This window comes from Lagopus leucura, unplaced genomic scaffold (assembly GCF_019238085.1).
Source record: "Lagopus leucura isolate 7727_CA_CO unplaced genomic scaffold, USGS_WTPT01 Super-Scaffold_100001, whole genome shotgun sequence".
NCBI lineage: Eukaryota > Metazoa > Chordata > Aves > Galliformes > Phasianidae > Lagopus > Lagopus leucura.
Genome location: NW_024962262.1, coordinates 61025047 through 61047775, shown reverse-complemented (window position 1 = coordinate 61047775; position 22729 = coordinate 61025047). Strand labels below are relative to the sequence as shown.

The 22729-nt window shown below is 41.9% G+C and overlaps 1 protein-coding gene across 1 annotated transcript in view; it reads right to left on the bottom strand.

The window, feature by feature from the left end:
- SMS (spermine synthase) overlaps positions 1–18070 on the bottom strand; it is a 45452-nt gene extending 27382 nt beyond the window's left edge. Inside the window, exons 1-2 of the mRNA XM_042868008.1 lie at positions 17938–18070; positions 1879–1999 (exon numbers count right to left, since the gene is read on the bottom strand). Coding sequence (XP_042723942.1) covers positions 1879–1999; positions 17938–17986 — 170 coding nt within the window. The 5' untranslated portion in view covers positions 17987–18070. The remainder of the gene's footprint in view (positions 1–1878; positions 2000–17937) is intronic.
- Between the last annotated feature and the right edge of the window lie 4659 nt (positions 18071–22729).

The following is a 22729-nucleotide window of genomic DNA, read 5'->3' as shown; positions in this document are numbered from 1 at the left end:
TTTACTGCTAAAACCAATATGCTGAATTAAGTGGTAGAGCAAGTTGGCCCATGCAAATCAAGAATGACAAAAAGTAATGCTGTAGGAGAAAAACTTCTTACGCCTCACTTAAGGATGCTCTAAATATCAAGATGTTCAAGTCCCCATTTGTCTTCCAAAACATCAGTGTTCTCTGGTATTTCTCATAGTGAGTTGAAAAGATTAACGCTGTTAGTCAAAGAGATGCCTGTTGTGTTACACTACTAAACAGAACCAATAATCAACTAGTTGCATTCAGCCTGGAAGGCTCAAGGAGATGAACTCTTCTGAGAATAGGTAGGCCCCATCCATGCTTACACTTAACTCCACTTCTCCTCTCCTTTTGAGTGAGGTTTCTCCTCCATCTCACCAACTGCCTCCTCAAAGCATCCAAAGCACCAGAGGCACTACAAGTCACTGGGGAAGAATTTTGTTATCATAAGGCTGACTGCATGTACTGCATACCCTGGAGCAAGGCATGAGGGAGAAGTAAGGCTACTTGATACAACTACATGACAGCAAAAGCAGCTCAAACCACAAAGCTTCAGTGATGCTGTCTTTTGGGAGTAGTCTCTGAAATAAAGAACCCTGCCAGCTCTTTCACAGATAAACTATTGGTCTAACCCAAGAGAATAAATTCAGGCACGTGCAGCTCATGGACATGGATGTCTGAGACACTGCACTACCACCCAACTCTGTTACTTAACACAGTAAACAATACCAAGATATCTAGAACTAAGATACAGCATAACAGACCACTTTTTCCCCTGCTGGAAGGCCACTAGGCCCAGCACCCTATCCTTCATCTTATCACAGCAGTAGGAATACTGACAACTATCCTCCAGTGCAAAAATATTAGAAGATGTGTTTGGCAGCACAACTAAAAGCTGAATGACTGAACATATACTGCTGCTGGCTGCACAGCTATCCATAGAGTGCTGAACAGGCTGGACATGTGGGCTTATAAAAATCTCAAAAATTCAGCAAGGAGAAGTGTAAAGTCCTGACCTGAGTAGGAATAACCTCAGACACCAGCACATACTGGGAGACACCCAAGTGCTCCTCAGAAAAGGACTTAGGAGGCATAATGGACAACCAATTTGAGTATACCCTTGCAGTCAGAAAGGGTAACAGTTATCCTTGGCTGCAGTAGGGAAAACACCACCAGCAGTTCAAGAGCTTCAGTTCAAGTTCAAACTTCTCCCACTATTCCACTGTGACTGGTGAGGCAACACCTGCAGTGCAGGATCCAGCTCTTGGGCTCCTCAGTAGAAGACAATTACTGGAAAGAGCTTGACAGAGGGAACAAAGATGAAGAAATTGGAGTCTCTCTCCCATGAGAAGAAGTTGAGGGAGTTGGGACTGTTAATTCCAACAAAGAAGAGGCTTAGGGAGATCTCAATATCTATAAACACCTGAAGGGAGGGTGCAGTGAAGATGAAGCCCTGACCTTTACAGCGGTGCTCAGTGCCAGGAGAGGAGGCAACAGGCACAAACTGGACTACAGGAGGTTCCCTCTGAACACTAGGGAGCACTTCTGTGTTGTACAGGCACCACAGAGCACTGGCACAGGCTGCCATGAGAGGCTGTGGAGTCTCCTGCTTGGAGATCAGCAGAAGCCACCTGGATGTGGTCCTGTGTACCCTGCACAAGCAGACAATGGACTAGTTCAACTGCTCTCATAACCATGTCAGAAGGTGGCACAATGTTCTCCACAGTATTCTGCATTGTTTTAGAGTAATTTCACGCACAAAATGGGTGAAAGAAGTCTCCTCTACCTGCACCCTGTAACATCTAATAAAGGAAGAAAAATATTTCTAAGTGTAAATAGACGGGAAATAAAAAGGAAAATCCACTCACCTGCCATTTTTTTTGATGTAGGTTGCCAAATAGCCATGATCTTCCCAGTTATGAACTGTTTCTGTCATTCCCTGCTCTTGAAAAACAGGCTGTAGAGCTTTAAGAACGGCATTACAATCAGCTGCAAGGTAGAACAGACATGGAAATAATCATTGAGAATTTTCCAGTTAAATCAGGTTTTTTTGTTGTTGTTGTTTTGTTTCTTTTCTTTGTATTGACACTGAAAAGTTTTTGCTGGCAACACAGTACACAGCTATTCCCTTGAGTTCTGCCTGAGCAACTGCTTTCAAGTTCATAGTTGATCTCACAAAGACAGAGGAAAAACAGCACAAAACTACTATCACGCATTTCCCAATCCATACAGATATTTTCTAGTTCATGGAGATTCCAAAGTTTTTTTTGTTTTTAATCAGTCTTTATCCCTGCACAAAAAAAGTCTTAATCTACAGTTCCCAGAATGAGTGGTTTTCCTATGTCTATTATTACTGGTCAACTCCTGTATGCTAAGGCAATCCAAGTCTTATTCATGTAATTAGTTTTATTACTTAAAAAGCCCAACAACAACCACAACAACCTCCACAACCCACAATCCCACAAATAAACTGCAGCACTGAGAAGAAGCCTGGTAGTTAACTTACCCTGGCTTAAGGCAATAAAAGTAGATAGAGCAAGCTGTCCTACCTAAATAGTGGTCATTTTCTCTTCCACTCCTTGAACCAACAGAAGCGAAAGAGAAAGATTTTTAATGCACCACACAACTGACTCTCAGCACACAGTAATGTTAAATTAATGCTAATACAAATTAAAATAGAAGCAAAGATGCATTTGCTTCCACCTTGACATGTGTCAAAACATACAATTTCCTTCTTGAAGAGTGATTGATAAGATTTCTGAACCCATGTTAGTCTGGGAACAGTAGGATGAGTAAGACAAATTTCAAAATTTACTTGATATTCAATGCTTGCTAAATTAAAGTATTTGAGATATGTCCTCTAAAGTGTATTGACTTAGTGACTTAGAGTTATAGAATGAAAAAAATCATGAAAAACATAATTCCACAACTCACACTAGCCTTCCACTTAGTAACTGATTGACAGAATTGGTATTGTGAGGTGTTCTCACAGGAATGGTCAGGCTACTCTGACAGATTTGTCTCATCTAGCATAAGCAAACAACCAGACAAATTGAAGTCAGATTACTGCAACCTATGCATCTGTTTCCATGAAGACTACACTGTTAATTCTGTTTTTCATCAGACAGACAGAAACAGAGGCAAAAGCACCTTTAATTTTCCATCTGCATTCCATCCCACAAGCAGATTAAGAACCCAGGGAGAAATGTCATTTTCTCCAACACCTAGGGCAACACAGACTTACATGCACAATCTTCAAGATGCTATGAAAATAAATCCACTTGGAAGTAACTGAGGACTTTTGAAAAAGCAAGCTAATGCTTTATACATAAGTATTTCTTCAGTTAGAAGATGCTGATGTTAGAAGGAATGAGTTTGGTGCATGCATAAGATTTTTTTTTTTCCTAAAGTCTTTTTTTTTTTTTTTTTGGAAGTGCATAGGAATACTTGCTATAACTACTATTTAAGCACTCCGTTCAAACAGATTTCCCAAAAACAAGCTGAGATCCACCAGCTGTTTGGAGTTGACTACAGAAGTTAATCAATGATCTGATAAAGCTACACCTATCAGAACTGAAACCAAGCTAGTGAGACTGTCACACCAGTAACTGTGTCAGTGAGAAGCCACAGACAGCTGCAGTGAGGGGAGTATAATCATTTTGCTTCATATGTGCAAAAGACTCAGCCATTATAGCCATACAAAATGCAAATATCACAAAGATCTAAAATAACTGAGAAATAACTGGCTTAGCTACTTGCAGACTGTTTACAACTCACTGCTTCTAGCCCTGACATTGTCCCTCCCAGCCCCAATTAAAGAACTATTCTAAGACAATTTGGTTTTATTCACAGCCCTCAACTGCATACATGTAGGCTGCTCAAAAACTAGTGCTTCCTATTTATTTCCATGAAAACTACAGATTCAAAGAGCACAACAGCACTGTTCAACAGATGGAATTCTCAGCTACAAAACACTGTTTTTCAACCTAGCCACCACCTTTTGCTATGCATTTTTGCCAGTGATGAACAAGAACCTCCATGCTATGCTTGTAACAACCTGTAGCCACAGAGGTGACCTACTGTCCCACCTCAGTGTGCTCACCTTCACTGATTGGTCTCCATAAACATTCAGCAAGCATCGGTGAGTATCAATGGGTGCCATTTTTTTTTCTGCACAGAGAAATTCAAAGACACACCTTTGCCTCCATTACACTTCTGTGTGAGACACCAATGTGTCAGATTGCTTCTCTGCTGCCTCACAGCCACAAAATGTAATGGGATATTGATGGGAAGGTTCAGTGCTTACAAGCCACAAACATTTGCTTCTGACATCACGGGCCAAGGCCACACAATGAGAGGAATTACTTTTGGATACCTTGGAAACAAGTGTCACCTCCAAAAACCAACCAGCAATAGCTTCCAGCATGTTCCTGATGCATGCATGTTTCGAGCAAATGAAGAGAACTATACCAAATAAATTGCACAAAGTTTGTCTCATCTAGCATAAGCAAGCAACCAGACAAATTGAAATCAGATTACTGCAACCTATGCATCTGTTATCCATGAAGACTACACTGTTAATTCCATTTTTCATCAGACAGACAGAAACAGAGGCAAAAGCACCTTTAATTTTCCATCTGCATTAAGTTTAGAGCAAGCCAATTCCCAATACCTTGCCAAGAACACTTATGAGAAGCAAAAAGGCCCTGCTTCTTACTGCTCATATTGTCTGACCTTTAATTTATATTTTGAGATATTTACCTCTTGTCTTTAATGTCTCACACATTAACTCCCCATTAATTGTTAATTCTAATTAACAGAAAACAAGTATCATTAGAGAGCAATGAATAATTTAACTGCTAGCACAACTGTAACCCTCTGTCAGTCAGTAAGCAGACCCACTGATGATTTGTATCCTCACTGAGGGAACATCTACAAGGTCTGCTATCATTATGAAGCTTTTTCTTCCCTACCCTACTGTGAAATGCACATGATTTGTACCATTACATTTTTGTACTTAATATTCAGCATCAGTCAGGTAAAAATCACGAGAACACAACAAGCAAAGTGTCTATTAAATAACTGTGGTTCCAGCAATAATAGATGAGACAGTCAAGCCAACATATTTTAGAACATAACCACAAAAGAAACAATCATAATTAGAGTTCCTAAATTGATCCTAGTTTTTGCAGCTTTGCATTGGGAAGGAGAGAGATGTTTCTCTCCCCTTGATCTCTCTCTTTTTTTTTTTCCTCCTTGTTCGCCATTTGTTTTGCTTTCTGTACTCCTTTATCATTTACAAAATCCATGTTCTTTAATGCTGTTCCAGTATGACACAGACAGTAACTTCAGTATCATGCCATACCCTTCCAGGTCAGCAAATTAGCACGAAACCTCACATAGAACTAGTATGTAACTGACTCCTACACCACTTCACTTCTGCAACTCCTGCAAGACACTTAATACGCTGAAAAAGAGATCCTCTGGAAGAACTTGTGTTCAAACCCCATTCATCTTTCAGCAACCCCAAGGATTCCTGTTGGACATGCTTTGGCAGAGACCACAAAATAAGTCATCACATTTTTCTGCTCTATGAAGATTCTAATCCCTCACAAGCTGCTCATCATTCTACAGCAGATTTCTTTGCTAAGCAGCCAGGCGTAACTTCTTCCTATTATGCGATTATCTTCATGAAGTTAAAATAACATGCTCTTTCATCAGGTCTCCTTTCGGTTGTACCACACAAGGTTTGCCTCGGAGGGCTAATTAATTAATCCACCAAAGTTGGGAGACTCCTTTTAAGGCATCAGCGGTTGTTTGAAGGCATCACAAAGCTTCAGGAATCTCAAGATCTCTCTCCCACTTGCCACCACCTCACTCCAAACTGAGATATGCTCTAACAAGTGTTAAATGAAAAAAGGACAATGGTGATAAAACCACTAGGAAGAGACTAAATTAACATCTCAATGCCGATTCCAAGTAGGTTGCCTTTTTTGCAAATGTGTGTACTACTCAGCAACAAAGGAGGCAAATTCAGGTTACCAAGTATGAAATACTGTTTTAAATAGTTGATATTTGCCAGAAGGAATGAAAAGACCCAGTATTTCAACTCCACGGAACAGAAACAAGAATACTGCATAGAAGATCTGGGAGATGCATAGTTCTCTAAAGAGTTAGTGACCAATCAGTTAAAGCCAGATGGTTTTGGCAACACAACACACTTCAAGAGATGTTGGAACAATCACAGACATTCCTCTGGAGTTTTATCAGACAGGAATTAACAGTCATCTGCAAACATGAGGACAGCTCAAAGGCCCCACAAACTGTAAGCATCCAGGCTGTCCCTCATGTGTAATGCCAGCCAGTTTCAACCAGATACTCTAACACCAATCTCTGTGATCTGCTATAGGACAAGACTAGTTAAAAAAAAAAAAAAAATTATGTTTTAAGATCTCCTCATACCAGAGGACTTAAAGTCTTCGCAAGTTATGGGAACAGATTTATATCTTGTTTAAGAATATTCACCTCATAATCCTGATTTTGAACCCTTTCCTGTAGGGAACAAGAACATAACATCAGTGAAACAATAAATCATGTTAAAGCACTCTCACATGCTTCTGTATTTTTCCCTTGGTAGCTAAACTCTTAACAGAGAGGTGAAAAGAAATCAAATGAAATGAAATGCAATGCCTTAATTAAGAATGCATTGAGAATTAGCATACTATTAGCATATCCTGCATGTACTACATAAGACAGCAGCCTCAATGGTTGGCACCTTGCTACTGTTCAGAGCCATGCAAACTCATCATTTGATATATTACATCATCGCACTGTGCAAGCCTGAAGTCCACATGTGGGCGCTCTACCTGAAAATTCCAGCTCTATAAGAAATTTCACCGGCCAAGCAAATGAACAGAAGCAAGGTAGGAGAATGACGAGTACAGCACTGAGAGAAGCGTGCAGCTTTTAGCCTGGTCAGGTCCCAACATCAGCTGAAGAGGACAGCAGCAGCAGACCAGCCAAGTGCACCACAGAGGAGCAAGGCCACCACCGTTCACTGGAAGCCCAGGCACCAGGTTTAGAAGTTCTTCTCATTCCCATACAGGATCCAAGGCATTTTTTCAATGTCAATTGTACCTCAGTTATGTTCCTTCACTCGGAGTACAGAACTCAAAGAATTAAAGGGTAACTACAGCAAACAAAATACTCAGGTTTTAAAATCCAGAACTCACAAGGAACTTTAGGTTCCAGTGCTTGTATTTCAAAAAGCCATGGATTTGCTTTAGACCAAAACACAGAAATAAAACTTGTCAGTGACAACCCTTCCCTTATTTCTCATCTCAGCCTCACACTACCAGGGCTCCTCCACCCTCAGCATGAGAATACAGAGCAGTATGTTACTTGCAGACAGCTAGTTATTAGTCACCATCCTTTGGTAGGGTATTTTTTCTTTAAATGTTTCACACTAATGAAACACACTATCCAGCGAAAGCTTTAGCTAGAGCTCAAATTAACAGCAGTTGCTTAAAGTATTCCTTTATGTCCTCATTCTTGAGATTAAAAACACTTTAACAGATACAAATGAAAAGCAATGTGCTTTACCAACAAGCATGTCTGGGAGTCCCCTGTCAGGAACACCTTCACAGGAAAAATCCTTTGTTTCACATTTGCCAGCTTTGTGAGAGCAGAGCACACCAGGTAGCAGAAAGCTAGATTACAATCACCCTCTTCAATTAATTTGCACCTGTGGGAATCAACCACACCATGAGAATTTATACACAGAAGTCATCAAAGTCATGCACAGCACTGGATGAGGTTTTAAAAAGGCAGTTAGAGGTAAGCAGTCACCTGCTATTCACACTTCTACAAAAGAAAGATCAGTTTCAGCTTTCTCTATGCACTTGTTTGATTTCATTATTCTGCAGTACAGTAGGTTAAGAATAGAAGGTGGCTTTTTCCTAGCGAATTTTCATGGATCCTGTGCCCCACAACACAACCCCGAGTGCTTCATGCTATAAATAGTGACTACAGGCAAGTCAAGCTATACTGTGCTACAAAGCAATGCATGAACTTGCCAGTACCTCTACGTAAGGACCACAGTTGATATAAATCAAGTGCATCCAAGTGTCCCTTTGGGAATTGTTCATGAAGTCTACCAGAAATAAAGAGGAGCTCTCACAGTACTGAAGGCTCCTAGCAAAATTCGCCCCTTACCCTTCCTCACAAGATATCATTCCATCAGTTCAGATTGCCAAGAGAAATACATGCAAAACACTTCCATGAGATTCTAAATCTCTGTGAGATACCAGAAGTTTTTAATGCCATTTGTTGATTTTTCCTGGATCGCATTTTTCTCCCTCTTTCCTTAGCTGAACATATTCCTCCTGCAATACTCAACTCTCCTATCTGCTAGATTTCTGTAGAAGTTAAAAGCAAGCTCTCTCTTCCTTTGCCACACACAATCCACAGTCACTTAACACCTTTTCCCTAAAGCATCCTATTGATTAGGGGCTCAGCTCTAGATGTTCTCCTCCTGTTGACGAATGCCAACCTAGGACTGCAGTGCCAAACAGAGCACTCCTATTTTTCCTCATTTCTATATTCTTGCCTGTTCCATTACTTTAGCAGTGTCATCTCATGCTCCAGAGACATATTTTAAGAGGTAACGTTAATGCAAAAAGGAGCAAGCAGGAAGGGTGAATTAGTACTTAACTAGTGATGTAACCACAAACCCTTGGGGCAAGACTATGTCACTTGAGGTCTGACTCTTCCACCAAAAACCAAACCCACAGTTGTGCATGCACCCCTCTGTGGCACAGCCAGTCCAGCTAGTTACCTGAGAACTGAATATAAGAATCTCAAATGAATCCAAAGCTCTCGGATGTGGAATAACTTAATTCAATTACACTAAAGAGTAGCAGTAATCCTAGAGAACTCTCACATCCACATTATAGCATCTTAATGCTATTCAAGAAAGTCTATGCAACCTTTTAGCTTGTAACAAAGTCAGATTTAATGTATCCTTACATTCTTCTGTCAGCAGCTGCTTATGGAGCAACTGTTTGTACAAAACTACTTGCCAGTGACCTACCTAGCTATAAACAAATCTGAGACAGTCAAAGGTCAGAACTCCACTAGAAGATCTTGCCAGTGCCATAGTGACACGAGAGGGAGATGAGGGAAGAGTTCTACATACATACTACCAGTTCTTCTGTAATAATCTGATCACAGCAATGACAGAACACTTTAATGCAAAGCTAGTCACTAAACCAGTATGCTAACCGAATTCATTTTTGTGTTTGAATAAGCAAGCACCTGGATACATGAGGTTACTAGCTGTACAGGCAAATCTCTTCAAGCACAAAGAGTCAGTTGCTGCAAGATGCATACTGAAATAACCAAAATAAAATACTTGCTATCAACTTAGAGCTGGCTCACACTTGATGACTAATTTAAAATTAGCTGTAGACATGAGCACTTTATTTATTTATTTTAACTGGGCTGCATATTAATTCCTACTGAGTCAACCCTCAGGAGTACTTCCCCAAGTGACATAACTGACATTCAGAAGATCAGAGCCTCACTGAAGGCATTCTGCTTTTTAGAGGCACTCAGTGGTAAGGAAGGATAACTCCTATCAACCAGCTGAGGATGCAGCTATCTCAGGGATTGCTACAAGTACAGCCACACACTCAAGTAGAGGCTGTCTTACTAAACCATGGAGAACCACTGAAAGAAGGCTTAAATCACTTATATGAAGCAATTGAGCCTTGTTAAACTTGAGCCTTGCCACCTATCTCTACCCATTCGCTTACATGATGTAAATCTGATAAAGTTGGAAGTAACACCATGTACACACATCTTCCTCTCCAGGAGAAGGTAATCATCCTCCACAAAAGCATCCCAGAAAATGCACACCCATGCAAAAAGAAAAGCACTCAAGCACAGCAGACACTGGTCTATAGCAGAACTTATTATGGTCATCGTAAATAAAATAGAAGGTAAAAGTAACGCTTTGCTGTAACAATGGCTGAGTACAGCAGAGCCAGCAAAGTCAAGGTTAAAATATTTGTAGCATGTCTGAATCTGAAACAACCTGAGGGGGAAAGAAGGAAGACAAAGAATAAGCACTTTCCAGAACCTCCCTTGATCATCTTTGCATAAGCATTTGATTATCATCTCCGATGACAGAAAGGAGTTACTCAGCAAGTCAGGCATTGCAAACAAACCTTTCCTGGCTTATTCACTACACCAGCTCGGGATTCCCACTAGCAGATTCACCAACATCTAAGAACTCACCACTGATGATTCCTAACTACAATGCACTAAGGAAGTTTAAAGAGAATGCACAAGAAAACACACAGATGGCTTTCCCCTTGTTATATATCAGCAAAGCTGCCAGTAGCCTTCATTGCTGGGTACATTTTGAGGGGAATGTTTTCAACTAGCTACTGACTACCGTTTTTCAGCTAAGCAACGTGAGGCCTGTAAGAGCAGTCCACTAGAAAGAAAGTAAATCTTAAGACACCAAATTCCCATAGCCCAGACAACCCTGAACCAAAAGTTACTTCAGCACTGCTCCTATAGAAACAGGCAAAAGAAGGAAAGAACTGCTAGGTCACTACATCTTTCGCAGACACACAGAGATAACATGCAGATTTAAATAACGTTACCAAACTCTTTCCAATTCACTTTGATATTGATAATTTCTTCCTGTATTTTCCTCAAATTATAGACTTCAAAAGTTGTTTTGCTAAACCCGGAATCTAATTACAGCTAAGTGATGGTAAACAACTTCTTAATTGCAGATTTTCTGGAATGCTAAGCAACAGTTCATCAGAAGCCCTGCTGCTCTGTGGTAGCCATGGAAGAAATGTTTACAGGCCTTAAAAACAGTATCTGACATTAGGAAAGTCACACTGCTCTTTTAATTATTAAACTAGCAAAAAAGCTTATGAAATAAAATCTTATCTTCCCTCTCATTACTTCATTTTGTAAGATTATGTTTTTTCCATTTTGTAGAAATTCACTGTTGTTCAATAGAAGAAACAATTATGCATCAGACACGAAATAGATTGTTTAGCCTCAGAGCCTAGACTCTTCCAAGACTTGCTTCTTGGTCAAACTGAATTCCGCATGAAAAGGCTGTTTTTCGTTAAACTTCCTGTAACTCTGTATCCCAATAGATCTGGTCCTGGGGCATTTGCAAACCATTTTTCATACCTTAAGTCTGAGCAGAGAGGTGCCATACTTCAGTATATACATGCTCTAAGACTTCCTTCATCTGACACAAAGCTCAAACCTTAATATCCACATGGGTGGTTTCAACAGGCTCCGCTAGCTACATGTGTCTCTTCCAGTATCATGTAAACTAAAGTCCATGAACTGGTATACAAAGTCTGTTTGCATTTTAAACAATATTATCACTTGTTGAAACATCTGTAGCCCTTCCATCTAAAAAAATAAGCAAAAGAAAAGTGTACTTCATAATGGGAATTGTACACGCTCAATCTCCCCAGCTTATTATCAATCACCTGGAACCCGACCATTTTCCAGAAATACATGAAGCAAGGTGACAGTAACTACTTGTCCTAAGTATTTTCCCATTCCAAGAATGAGAATTACAAGAAGGGAAAAAAACTTCACCGCATGGCTGCTATGCATAATGCATTTGTTATTTAAAAGGCACAGAAGTTTACCTCAAATAGAAATATTCATGTCAAAAGCAGCCCTCATTTCCTGTGTGAATTTGTTCCATGGCCTCAAACCAAGCCCTCAGGAGAACCTCTCTCATGCTGCATCTTTCACCTTCACATGGGAGAGATGCTTCGTGCCCCAACAGGCAGCCATTAAATTCTTTACATCACGTGGGAGATTCAGATAACTATTTTCAGAATTCCTCTCAGAGAGCGTTTTACTCTTCAGCACTGGAAACCAACAAAAGCAGGGAATGGGTTTACAGCAACCCATGCTGCTAAAAATAGGAAGCTTCCATTCTTATGAAAAGGCCTCCTGATAGGGCAGCCTCACATTGCTAGGCAGGGCAGGCCCATCCCTGGCTCCAGCCTGTAAGAACAAGAGGCTGCAGGCCTGCGGGGCACTGCTTGGAGCAGCACAACACACATGGGCTCATTCCTGACCTGGAGCTGTAAGCTGGCTGCAAATACACCTTTAACCAAGGTCAATAATGTAGTTGCAAGCCCCAGAAGGCATTTACTCGGGTCTTGTTTAACCTTGATCTGTGTGATCTTCATTCACACATGCACCATCAGCTAGGAGTCAGCAAGTTCTGATAACATAACATAAACCAACAAAGTAAAGAGATAAGCGTATCACTTGCATGTTATCACAGCAGTCAAATGTTTTGGCACTTCAGACAACCCTGTTCTTGCCAGAACTGGTCAAGATGAGCTACAGAGCCAAGAGATGCTGCTTCCCCCACAGTATGCTCAAACATTTCCTTCTAGCTAACTGCAGCCAGCCCCGGATCATAGAAGCAGGCACCTGCCTCATTAATGAAACAGAGCCCTAGCATCCCTAGTATATCAAACAACATCAACATTAGAAATGATATTAAAGTAACTATATATAGCCAAGCACTCACAAAAGATTCGCTGATGAGATTTTCACATATAAGCTTAGAAACTGTAAGCAAAACATTTAGCATTAGTTTAACCCTTCCTTCTTCATACACAAGGCTCTGAAGCACCGTGGAAAAACAACAACAACAACTCTGCAAGAGTTTCCAAGTTACCATCTCTTCCTGCTTTCTTCTATTTCAGTACATCTTTGTGGGATCAGCCATAAATAAGCACTGGAATTGTTTGGTTCAGCAGGCAATCAACCAGCAGCTACATCAAGGTATCTTCCTATAGCAGACACCACACAATTCAGCACAGGCAGAGGAGCTTGCTACTCCTTTTTGAAGGGGGTCTTGCTTCCCCAAAATACACTTTCTTTTTTTAATAAATTCAAGTCAGTCTTCAGTGATTCTATGATTCTATATCCCAGCTGCAAATACATTGTGAGGACATTTTAAACCTTTATACCCCTAAGCATATACTGAAGCATCACCTGAAAGCATTTCTTAATTGTTAAGAAGCACATCACAAGTCCGTATGTTGTAGCACAGCCAGTAGTTAACAGCACCTTCTTACATTTTAAGGGATGCTTCAGCCAGGACAAGTTCACTTATTTCATGTAACTTGTAAAGCAGTTAGTGCCCTCACCACATCCTGTTTAAAAAAATCCCTCAGAACTAAAACACATACACAACTCCTCTTTTTGTTTGTGCTTTATCTGCACGCGGTACAATTCCCCAGCAAAACACAGATCAAAGAATACAGAGAAATTTCATAAGTCAAATCCAATACACACAGCACCAGTTAAGGTATGTGGAAAAAGAAAAGATAAGCAAAGAACTTACTTTTCAGTATATTGGCCACATCTATTAACATTTCAGACATGAAATGCTGCAGCTGTTATTTTTATGTGCCTTCCTATTGCTGACAGATTTCTCACATTTTTCCCCCCCACATGCAATTACAGAATTGAGCTGCAGACCTCGTGGACAGGAAAAAAGCCACTGCCAGAGAGCCTGAAAAAGGAAGCTCAGCCTACAAGAGGTCATACTCTCCTCTTTCCATCTCCATGAAAACACTTGTTCTGTTTTCCTCCACATGCACACACATTCACTTCCCCTTTTCCTTAGAAACACAAGTTCTGCCTTACCTGCACTACAGCCCTGGAATTCCCAGAGTGAATTCACGCAACAGTTTTATAAGAACTTTTTTCATTAAATGCATGAGCTCAAATAATCTCTGCTTTCCCCCCTCACACCAGCACACACCTATGTCCCGCACTAAATTTTACCAGCACATCTGTGCAGCTGCAAACTGTGCAGTTCCCCCAACAACCCTAAACAGTAACACATTTCAAGTTATTTTCCCAATGAGCTTTTACCTTTTCAAAGCAACTTTCTGAAGGGATAGCCAAGAACAAGTCTGAATGGAGTCTCAAATCTGAAATTCCTTGCTTCTGATGAACTAACCCATCAATGGGATAGGAATGCTAACAGCCCAAAAGTCAGAAGCATGACTAAGGCCTCCACCACCCTAATTATAAAAGGAAAACGAACCACTCCTTTTTCACAAACAAGGGTTTCATTAAAACACTACTCATAATTGTATTTTAGGGTTAGGAATACCACAATGCCTGCCTGCAGAAGTCGTCCACTTATCAGCTCAAGGAGCCACAGGTAGGCAAGATACTTCTGCTCTACAGTTGCTACTTTAAACACCTCTTGAGGAGACCACCTCAAAGCCAGGTTGCCTTACTCAAAAGTTCAGACCTGCTTCTATCAAACAGCCTATTAAAATCTCATGAAGATTCATTATTAGAAATATTTTTATTAAGACAGAATAAAAGAGGCCCTTTTCTTCTGACTCTTTTACTAGTTCTGTACTACATTAACAGACATTTGTAGTTTTCTTTCAACTTTACAGGAAATTGGCATGCTTAAGTTCATGTGACCCAAGCAACCTCATTCCCAAGGCAGTGCTCTTTCTTCTCCTGCACTTCCCCCACTCCCATCTGAAACCAACAAGAGAAATACCACGTTCTCCTTTTTAAACTTCCCTACCACCATGTTTTCATTCTGGTATCACTCAATATCCCCAACAACTATCAATCTTACACTTAAAAAAAGAAGTGCCTACTACACAAATTATTCACTCAAGATACAGCATTCATTCCTCAGAACAAAAGCATACGTTCAGTATGAGCTACTGCCCAATACCTGGAGAGACTAAGCCACCTGAGGAAGATTTTGTAAAGGGTTTTAGCATACAACAACAACAAAAAAAAGCCAGCAGAGATCACCATCAGAACCTATACCATTTTGCAGCTACTAACTGAGTAAGTGAACAGGGACACTACAGCTAGATGAAGGACGCTGGTCCATGTCTCTCCTGTACTGAGGATTCCACATTTGGAAACATTCCTCCAGCTGAGGCATCAGCAGAGAGTTAAGAGGCAGGATTACCTCCCTCACCCTGCTGGCCACACTTCCTTTGATGCAGCCCAGGATACTGCTGGTTTCTGGGTGCAAGGGCACATTGCTAGTTCGTGTCCAGCAGGACCACCAGGTCCTTCTTGGCATGGCTGTGTAAGCAGAATCACAGAATCACCTGGGTTGGAAGGGACCTCAAGGATCATGTAGTTCCAACCCCCCTGCCTAGCAGGGCCACCAAACATACACATTCAGATCAGGTTGCCCAGGACCCCGTCCAACCTGGCCTTGAACACGTCCAAGGATGGGGCATCCACAACCTCCCTGGGCAGCCCGTTCCAGGGCCTAACCACTCTCCTAGTAAAGAACTTCCCCCTAACATCCAACCTAAATCTTCCCTCCTTCAACTTAAAACCATTTCCCCTAGTCCTGCTGTTATCAGCCCTTTTGAAGAGTTTACTCCCCTCCTGGGTGTAGGTTCCCTTCAGGTATTGATAGGCTGCAATGAGGTCACCCCGCAGCCTTCTCTTCTCCAGGCTGAACAAGCCCAACTCCCTCAGCCTGTCCTCATAGGGGAGGTGCTCCAGCCCCCTGATCATCTTAGTCGCCCTCCTCTGGACCCTTTCCAAAATCTCTATGTCTTTCTTGTACTGAGGGCTCCACACCTGGACACAGTACTCCAGATGGGGATTCACATATCAAGCATTCACATATCAAAATCCTACCCGAAATCCATACAGTGCCACGTACTGCAGATCCTCTCATTGACATGCAACCATACACTCCCTCCTTTATTCCCTCAGGGCCCTCAAAAGACTGAGGATTAAAACAAGTTACGCTGAAAAGCATATTCAAATGGCTTCAATCATCATATATAACAATTCCAACACACACTGAAGAAATAGACACCATGACCACGTACACTCACTGCAAGATTCATTATAATATAATACAAACTTACTACTGAAGAATACCTATGCTCATAGCCCAAAATCTTTGTGTTTCTACAAGCTATGAAATCGAAAGCTGTAAGATCCACTAAAAATAATCTGTCAAACTGAGGACAGGTAACATTTTGAGGTGTAAAGAGCGTGCGCTTACCAAGAAGGTCAGACTCTGCTGAGATAATTCAGCTGAAATGTAATGATAACATATAAGCCTCAGAGGAGCAAGAAAAAAAAAATGAATGAGTGGGTTTTCTAAATAACAACAGAACACTTCCAGGTTTTATTGTCCATGTAACTTACACGGAAAAAAGTAATCAGTTGGTGATCTACGATTTGGCTATAAAGTTTAACTCCTTCAACACCACCAAGTTTACCTTCATCACTTTTTCTTTATGGACAATTCTTTATGCTCTGGGCCACAAGCAATAGATGAGAGGAAAATGTCACATGAGCACAGGACAATTAGCTTCAGAGCAGTTATGGGTGAAGTTCTTCACTTCTCACTCAAGGTGTCTACCATGCTTAAACAAGCACAAGAGAGGGAAAAAAAGATTCTCCCCTCCTTTGGACCATACAGCAGTTCTTCTACAGTTGGTCCGTCCTCCACTCCCATTCAGGTACATTTAGGAACATTTGGATGTTGTGGAGAGGAATATGGTTGAATGAGAACTATTGATAGGTGGATGGTTGGACTTGATGATCTTGTGGGTCTTTTACAACTTTGGTTGTTTCTATGATCCATCTTAACTGGAGAGAGATGCAAATATTGTCTTCAAAGATAAATGGAAATGAAGGAGAAAGCATTGTCTGTTTTCAGATAAGTTTAAGAAGACACTGTGATAGTGGCTTTAACTAATATTGCAGCTTCCATACCACAGAGCAGGGAAATCTACCTCTAGCTTATTTTCCACACACCTAGTCCTGCTCCTCCCCCCACCACTCCTGACTGTTATGCAGATGCCAGCACTGATACTATGCATTGAAGCTCAGGAAACCATAAAGGCAAAGAGGTCACTGAGTCAAGGGCAGGAGAAAAAGGGAGCAGGAGGGTCCACAAAAGCAGGTTTTAGAGCTACTTAGTTTCTTGGTTTTGTCAAAATCAAGCAAGGGCAAGATGCAAGGACAACAGCAGGACTATATACTGTATCTTTTTCGGTGTCAGGTCACTATCAGTGCTGAAACCACACTGTAAAACCTCACTATGAAACAGACTGAAAGACTTCTGCCACGAAATACATCAGAGCATTCTAAAACAAACTGCTCCGACAACAACGCCATTAGAATCTCATCCCTTCCCTGCTCTCAGTATCTCACCGAAGCACAAATGCTGCAAAGCCACCAAGGGCACAGCATGCAACAAAGCCCTTGGGATGAGAGGAAATCTCCCTCCTCCCCCAAGATACTGATACATCCCTCGTGTAGATGCGGATAACTGCCCTCGTTCCCGCCTCCCTGCGGGAGTTACGAGGAAGGGCCACGCGCAGTGCGGCAGGCCCGGCTCAGCACCCGGTGCTCGGTCACCCATCTCAGCTCTCCCCCACATTTTACCCATTTTGACCATAGAGAAACGTGGTGGCTCCCCTCCGTTTGTCGGCTCGAACGTGCCCTCTACAGATAGCTCCGGAGCAGGGCTTCGTAAAACCCGAGAGCTCACCTCAAGCCGCGTTTTATTATCAATTCCTTCACCCTACGGCTTCGCAGCGGCTCCAGAGGGACCCGCTTCGCCTCGCCACCTCCGCCTCCCTCCAGCGGGCCCTACGCGCAGCGAGCAGGCGGCCCGAGGGCACCTGCACCGCATGCGGCCCTACCGCAGGCCTGCTGGGGCAGCAGGAGGCCGCGCTGAGCCCGCTGCGAGATAAGGCCGCAGAGTGCTTGCACGGGGCCGAGCGCCAAGGAGGGGACCCGACCCCCAGGGGTGAAGGGCGGGGGGAAAGGCTGAAGCTCGGGGAGAGGCCCCGCCGCGCCGTTACCTGTGGCGCCAAGCATGAAGTCCAGGGTGCTGTGCCGCGCTGCTGCCATAGTGAGGTAGAGCCCTGTGCCATGCCTGGAGAAGGCGGCGGCGGCGCGCAGAGTGCGGCGGGCAGCCTATATGTGCGCGGGGCTGCGGCGGCGCCGCGGGGGTGGGAGCGAGCCGGGCCGGGCGGGGCTGTAATGGAGGCGGGGCGGGGCCGTGATGGCGGAGCGGCGGTTGGCGACCCCTCGGCACAGGGATGGGGCTGAGGGTTGGTCGAGGGGGAGGGTGGCGTGGGGGCGGCGAGATGGCGGCCGCCGCTGGGGAGCCGGGGGGGGGGGGGGAGGAGTAGGAGAAGGAGAAGAAAAAGGCGGGAGATGGCGGCGGAGGGTGCTCCCTTAGGCGGCTCCCGCCCGCACCGTGAGGCTAAAATAAAGAAAAACAACCCGTTTCTTTTAAGATTCAGTCCCCCGTAACGAAATTCCTGGACGGTCTCCTAGCGCCGGGGCCACGGAGCAGCCTCCAGCAGCAAGGGCAGCCCCAGCGTTGGGGCCGCCGATCTGCTCCTCACCCTTGCCCTCACCGAACAGAGAGGTTGCTACCTTCCCATAGCTTCGCTAGCGCTGGAGAATCTCACAGACCTTTTATTTAAAGTCTTTAACGAAGGATAACTAGAATTGCTTGCGGAAACCACAAATGATAGGAGCCATATGTAATTACAAACCCAGCAACGTCCCACCCAGAAGCGGTTAGTAATAGGATCAATGATTAATGTTGTCAGGCACTGCGAATGTTACAGCTTTGGATTCCTTTCTTGCAGAAATCTGCAAAAACGAGATCTAAATGTGAACAGTACAACAGTATCAGTGATTTCCTGGCATTCTGCAGCTTAAAGAATAAAAAGTTTTACAAGAAATAAAAAGGATTTACAAGAAATCACTTTTACATAAGCTAATGTATCACAGTCATTATTTCTATAAGTTGCGGTAACATTTTTTTCTGTTGCAAGCTTTCATTGCCTGCTCTGCAATTCCACAGATCTGGAGTAAAGCAAAAACGTTCCCTGGAGACATGTATCAAAAAAGCCAGAGATGTCTGCAGGTTTGCAGCAATTTCATTTTTGTCAGCTGGTGTTGATTTGACTCTGCCAATCCATGAGAGACCTGTTAAGAAAAACTAGTTAGCCAAAGTATGGGGTTGTGCAAATTCCTGTTAAACGTATTTGATCCAGTCCTGCATGTAATACAGGGGACTGCACCAGTCCTGATTCCCCAAATGCGAGGAATTGGGTGTGCACATTGCTGTTTCACCAAGAGTTTTGCTTTTTCTTAGTGCTGTGCCCTCAGAGAGAAAATAAATAAATAAATAAATAACCAAATAACCAAATAAATAAATAAATAAATGAAAATTCATTGCTTCCTTGCCACTATCTCTGGTCTCTCTCTTTTTTTTTTTTTTTTTTCAGGTATAAAGCTGCCACAGGACAGCCCGGAAAATTCCCGTATTTTATGATCTCTGATGTCTCTCACCTTTGCAACAGTAGCAGTCATTTCAGTTATTACATACAGGAGCTTACTGTCTTAGACTTCAGTGCAACAAGGAAATAACCAATGCCTTTTGTTTAGCTGAAGCAATTACATTATCTTTCCATTGAGGAATAGTCAGAAGAAAGTAATGGTGATGTTGTCACCTAAATATACCTTCAAGTATTTGTTCATACGTGCCAGGAGCCTAGCTCAATTATGCCCTTATATACACATGAACAACTTCACCAATTTACAGGGGAAAAAGTAGAGCAGATCTTTTCCTGGCATTAATTTTGCTACTTAAGGCCGACCATTCTAGACTAGTACTGGAAGATGGGTGGAGCATTATCTTTTTAATTAAACTTGCTATGGAAAGAAAGAAACAGAACAATCATCTTACCCTATTCTTTTTTATATGCTTGGGAATTTTATGGATCATCACTGGACTTCATCTGAAGAGCTGGAAAGGCTAAATTAATTATTTCTGAGAACAATATCAAATCTTTCTTAGATTTCAATGTAAAGGACAATAATTAGATATAAATGGTTTTCACAGCTGCTCATTAAGTTAGGTGGAGATGGGAAAGCTGGCAAAACAGCGTGAACAAATTCAAAAAAGGAATATGGGTGGGAAAATAAAAGGTTCACAGTGGAAATGTTGATATAGCCGCAGGAAAGTATCCAACAAGAGGAAGAAATCTGCAGTACTGACCTGTAGGAGTGAAAGCAGACAGTAAATTATATGTAGTCTTACAGAGCAGAAACATCAGAAAGCCCACAGATGCCTTCAAGTGATGGATCCCATCACCGAGGGAGAAACTAACAGATTTTTCTCTTCCGTTCCTTTGGCATGACTACCCTTTGCCTACTACTTAACTAGGTCATGCCTGGGATATTTTGGGGAATCTTCCTATTAGAAAATTACACGCAAGGGAAATTTAAAGAAGAGCAATTAAAATAATTAAAGAGATTGAGGGATTGATTTACGAGGCATGATCAAAAGAGCTTGAATATTAAAACACGTTTCTCCAATACTGTGGATTTCAGATGACATCATAGTGTTAAGATTAGCACAGGCTATATGAAACGAGTTTATTCAGTATATGATTACATGCATATTTTGAAGCCAGTAGAGATTGCTAAAGTGGATGCAACAGGTAAAAAAAAAAAAAAAACAAAAAAACACATTTGTGCACCAGTGTTTGCCCAGTTATGGAATGCTTTATTCTGAAACGCAGTGACAGAGGCCCTACTCTCTATGGGGAGATTTGACAGATTAGATAAGATACACAGGCTGAAGGGAACAATCTCACAGAGGGTGGTGACACAGTGGAACAGGTTGCCCAAGGAGGTTGTGGATGCCCCATCCCTGGAGGCATTCAAGGCCAGACTGGATGTGGCTCTGGGCAGCCTGGTCTGGTAGTTGGTGGCCCTGCACATAGCAGGGGGGTTGAAACTGGATGATCACTGTGGTCCTTTTCAACCCAGGTCATTCTATGATTCTATGATTCTATGTAAAAGTCAGGATTAAGGCCTCTAATTGTATGCAATAACTTGCACTAGAGGCCCATTTTAGCCTGCATCCCCTGTTTTTCCATACACACCCATAGCCAGCTGAAATACCAAACATAACAGTATTTTTATTCACAATCTCACAGTTCATCTTCTCTGACTGCATCCATCTATGTTAACTGATCTGTAAATATTTCACCTGCTGGTGCCACAGCCTGAAATTCGCCTCAGGAATTAAAGTTGAAAACAACATATTCCTCACAGACAGCAAAGAAATATCTTACAGGAATACCATTATCCTTGTGTTATTTTAGATAGTTCACAGAAGATTCGTTAGCACTCTTTTTGGACCACCCGTATACCTCACAGCTTTGTCACCTTTGAATAAGGTGGTCATCTTGTAATGCTAAATGAAGCCTTGAAGTCAAACATGCGTGTTTAACAGGTGTGCATACACACAAAATCTTTCACATCTGATTCTTTATATAATTAATTAATAATTTCTCCTAAACAGAGGCATTTGTACAGTACAATTACGTAAACAGCACAACGTGGTAACAGCCTATGCTGAAGTTAGAAGATAGTAACAAAATGGGAAAAGCAGGTGCTAGAAACAAAAGAGGCTTAGAGTTTGGTGCGAACACCTGGGAACTGTTTCATCACCTTCAGTGTTTATGTATCATATTGGGTCAGTTTTTACCCTAGAATGTTAACAACGACAAAAACACACTGAGAAACAAACCAACAAAAAACCCTACCCCCAAAGCTCTACTTCTTTCATATTTGCTCGTAATTGATAGAGGTTGTAATTGATAGAGGTTGTAGTATATTTGTAGGAGAGGGAAGGTAGTATCTAGACAGATACATCCTTTCAGGAAGGTGTAATAAGGAAAAAAGAGCATTGTAAGCTTCTGACTTAGAAGAAAATAACCTGAGATAAGGATGTGGTACTATAATTTTGACCAGTGATGAAGTTCACATCTTAGCAAAATAAAGACATCATATAAAGACACGTTGATGACTAAGAAAACTAGAACGTAGTAGTCTAATGAATTTACTTCTTTAATTCCTACTTCTGCTTCTGTGTCTGAGCACGTTACTGTTTACTAAAACAAAATTTATCTCCCTTTTCTTGGATGCTCACAATCAAATACATAGACTTCCTTGGGCACTGCTCTAATCTTTAAAGGAAAAAAGAGGCAGGAAACTGTCTCAAATTAAATGCTAGCTACTGCAGAGTCTACATCTTATTGGAAACCATAAAAAAAAATCTAACTTGAAAAACAAGTGTGTTGAGTTAAGCAAGGCAACAGATTCAAACTGATTACAGGGATGAGTGAAGATTTAATTTTTTTTTTTTTTTTTAGGTCTGCAAACAAGGACCCTAGAGAGTCAAATTATATCACAGGATGTAAGGCACCTCACAGAACAGGAGAACAATTTCAGGAAGTTTTAGGAAACTCAGATAAGAGATAATTGCTTAAGTAAATGCTACTATAAATTATAGCAGCTATTACACTCTGCTTTTTGAAAGCCCTCTCCTGGATAAAGGCCAGAGTGCTGCATTTGAACCCTTATGATGGGATTTCCTTTGATCCAAACAGGTAAGCAGTCTTCTAGAGAAATTGTTCCCCTGTTTACTGTGAAAGGGAGACCTGATGCCCAATGGCCCAAAAATCTTGATTGTCCTGTACACCTCCTCCTTCTGGAATACACTGCTTTTGGTTGAGTTTCAAGCCTGACATACTCAGAGATTCTTTTGAGAACACCGAG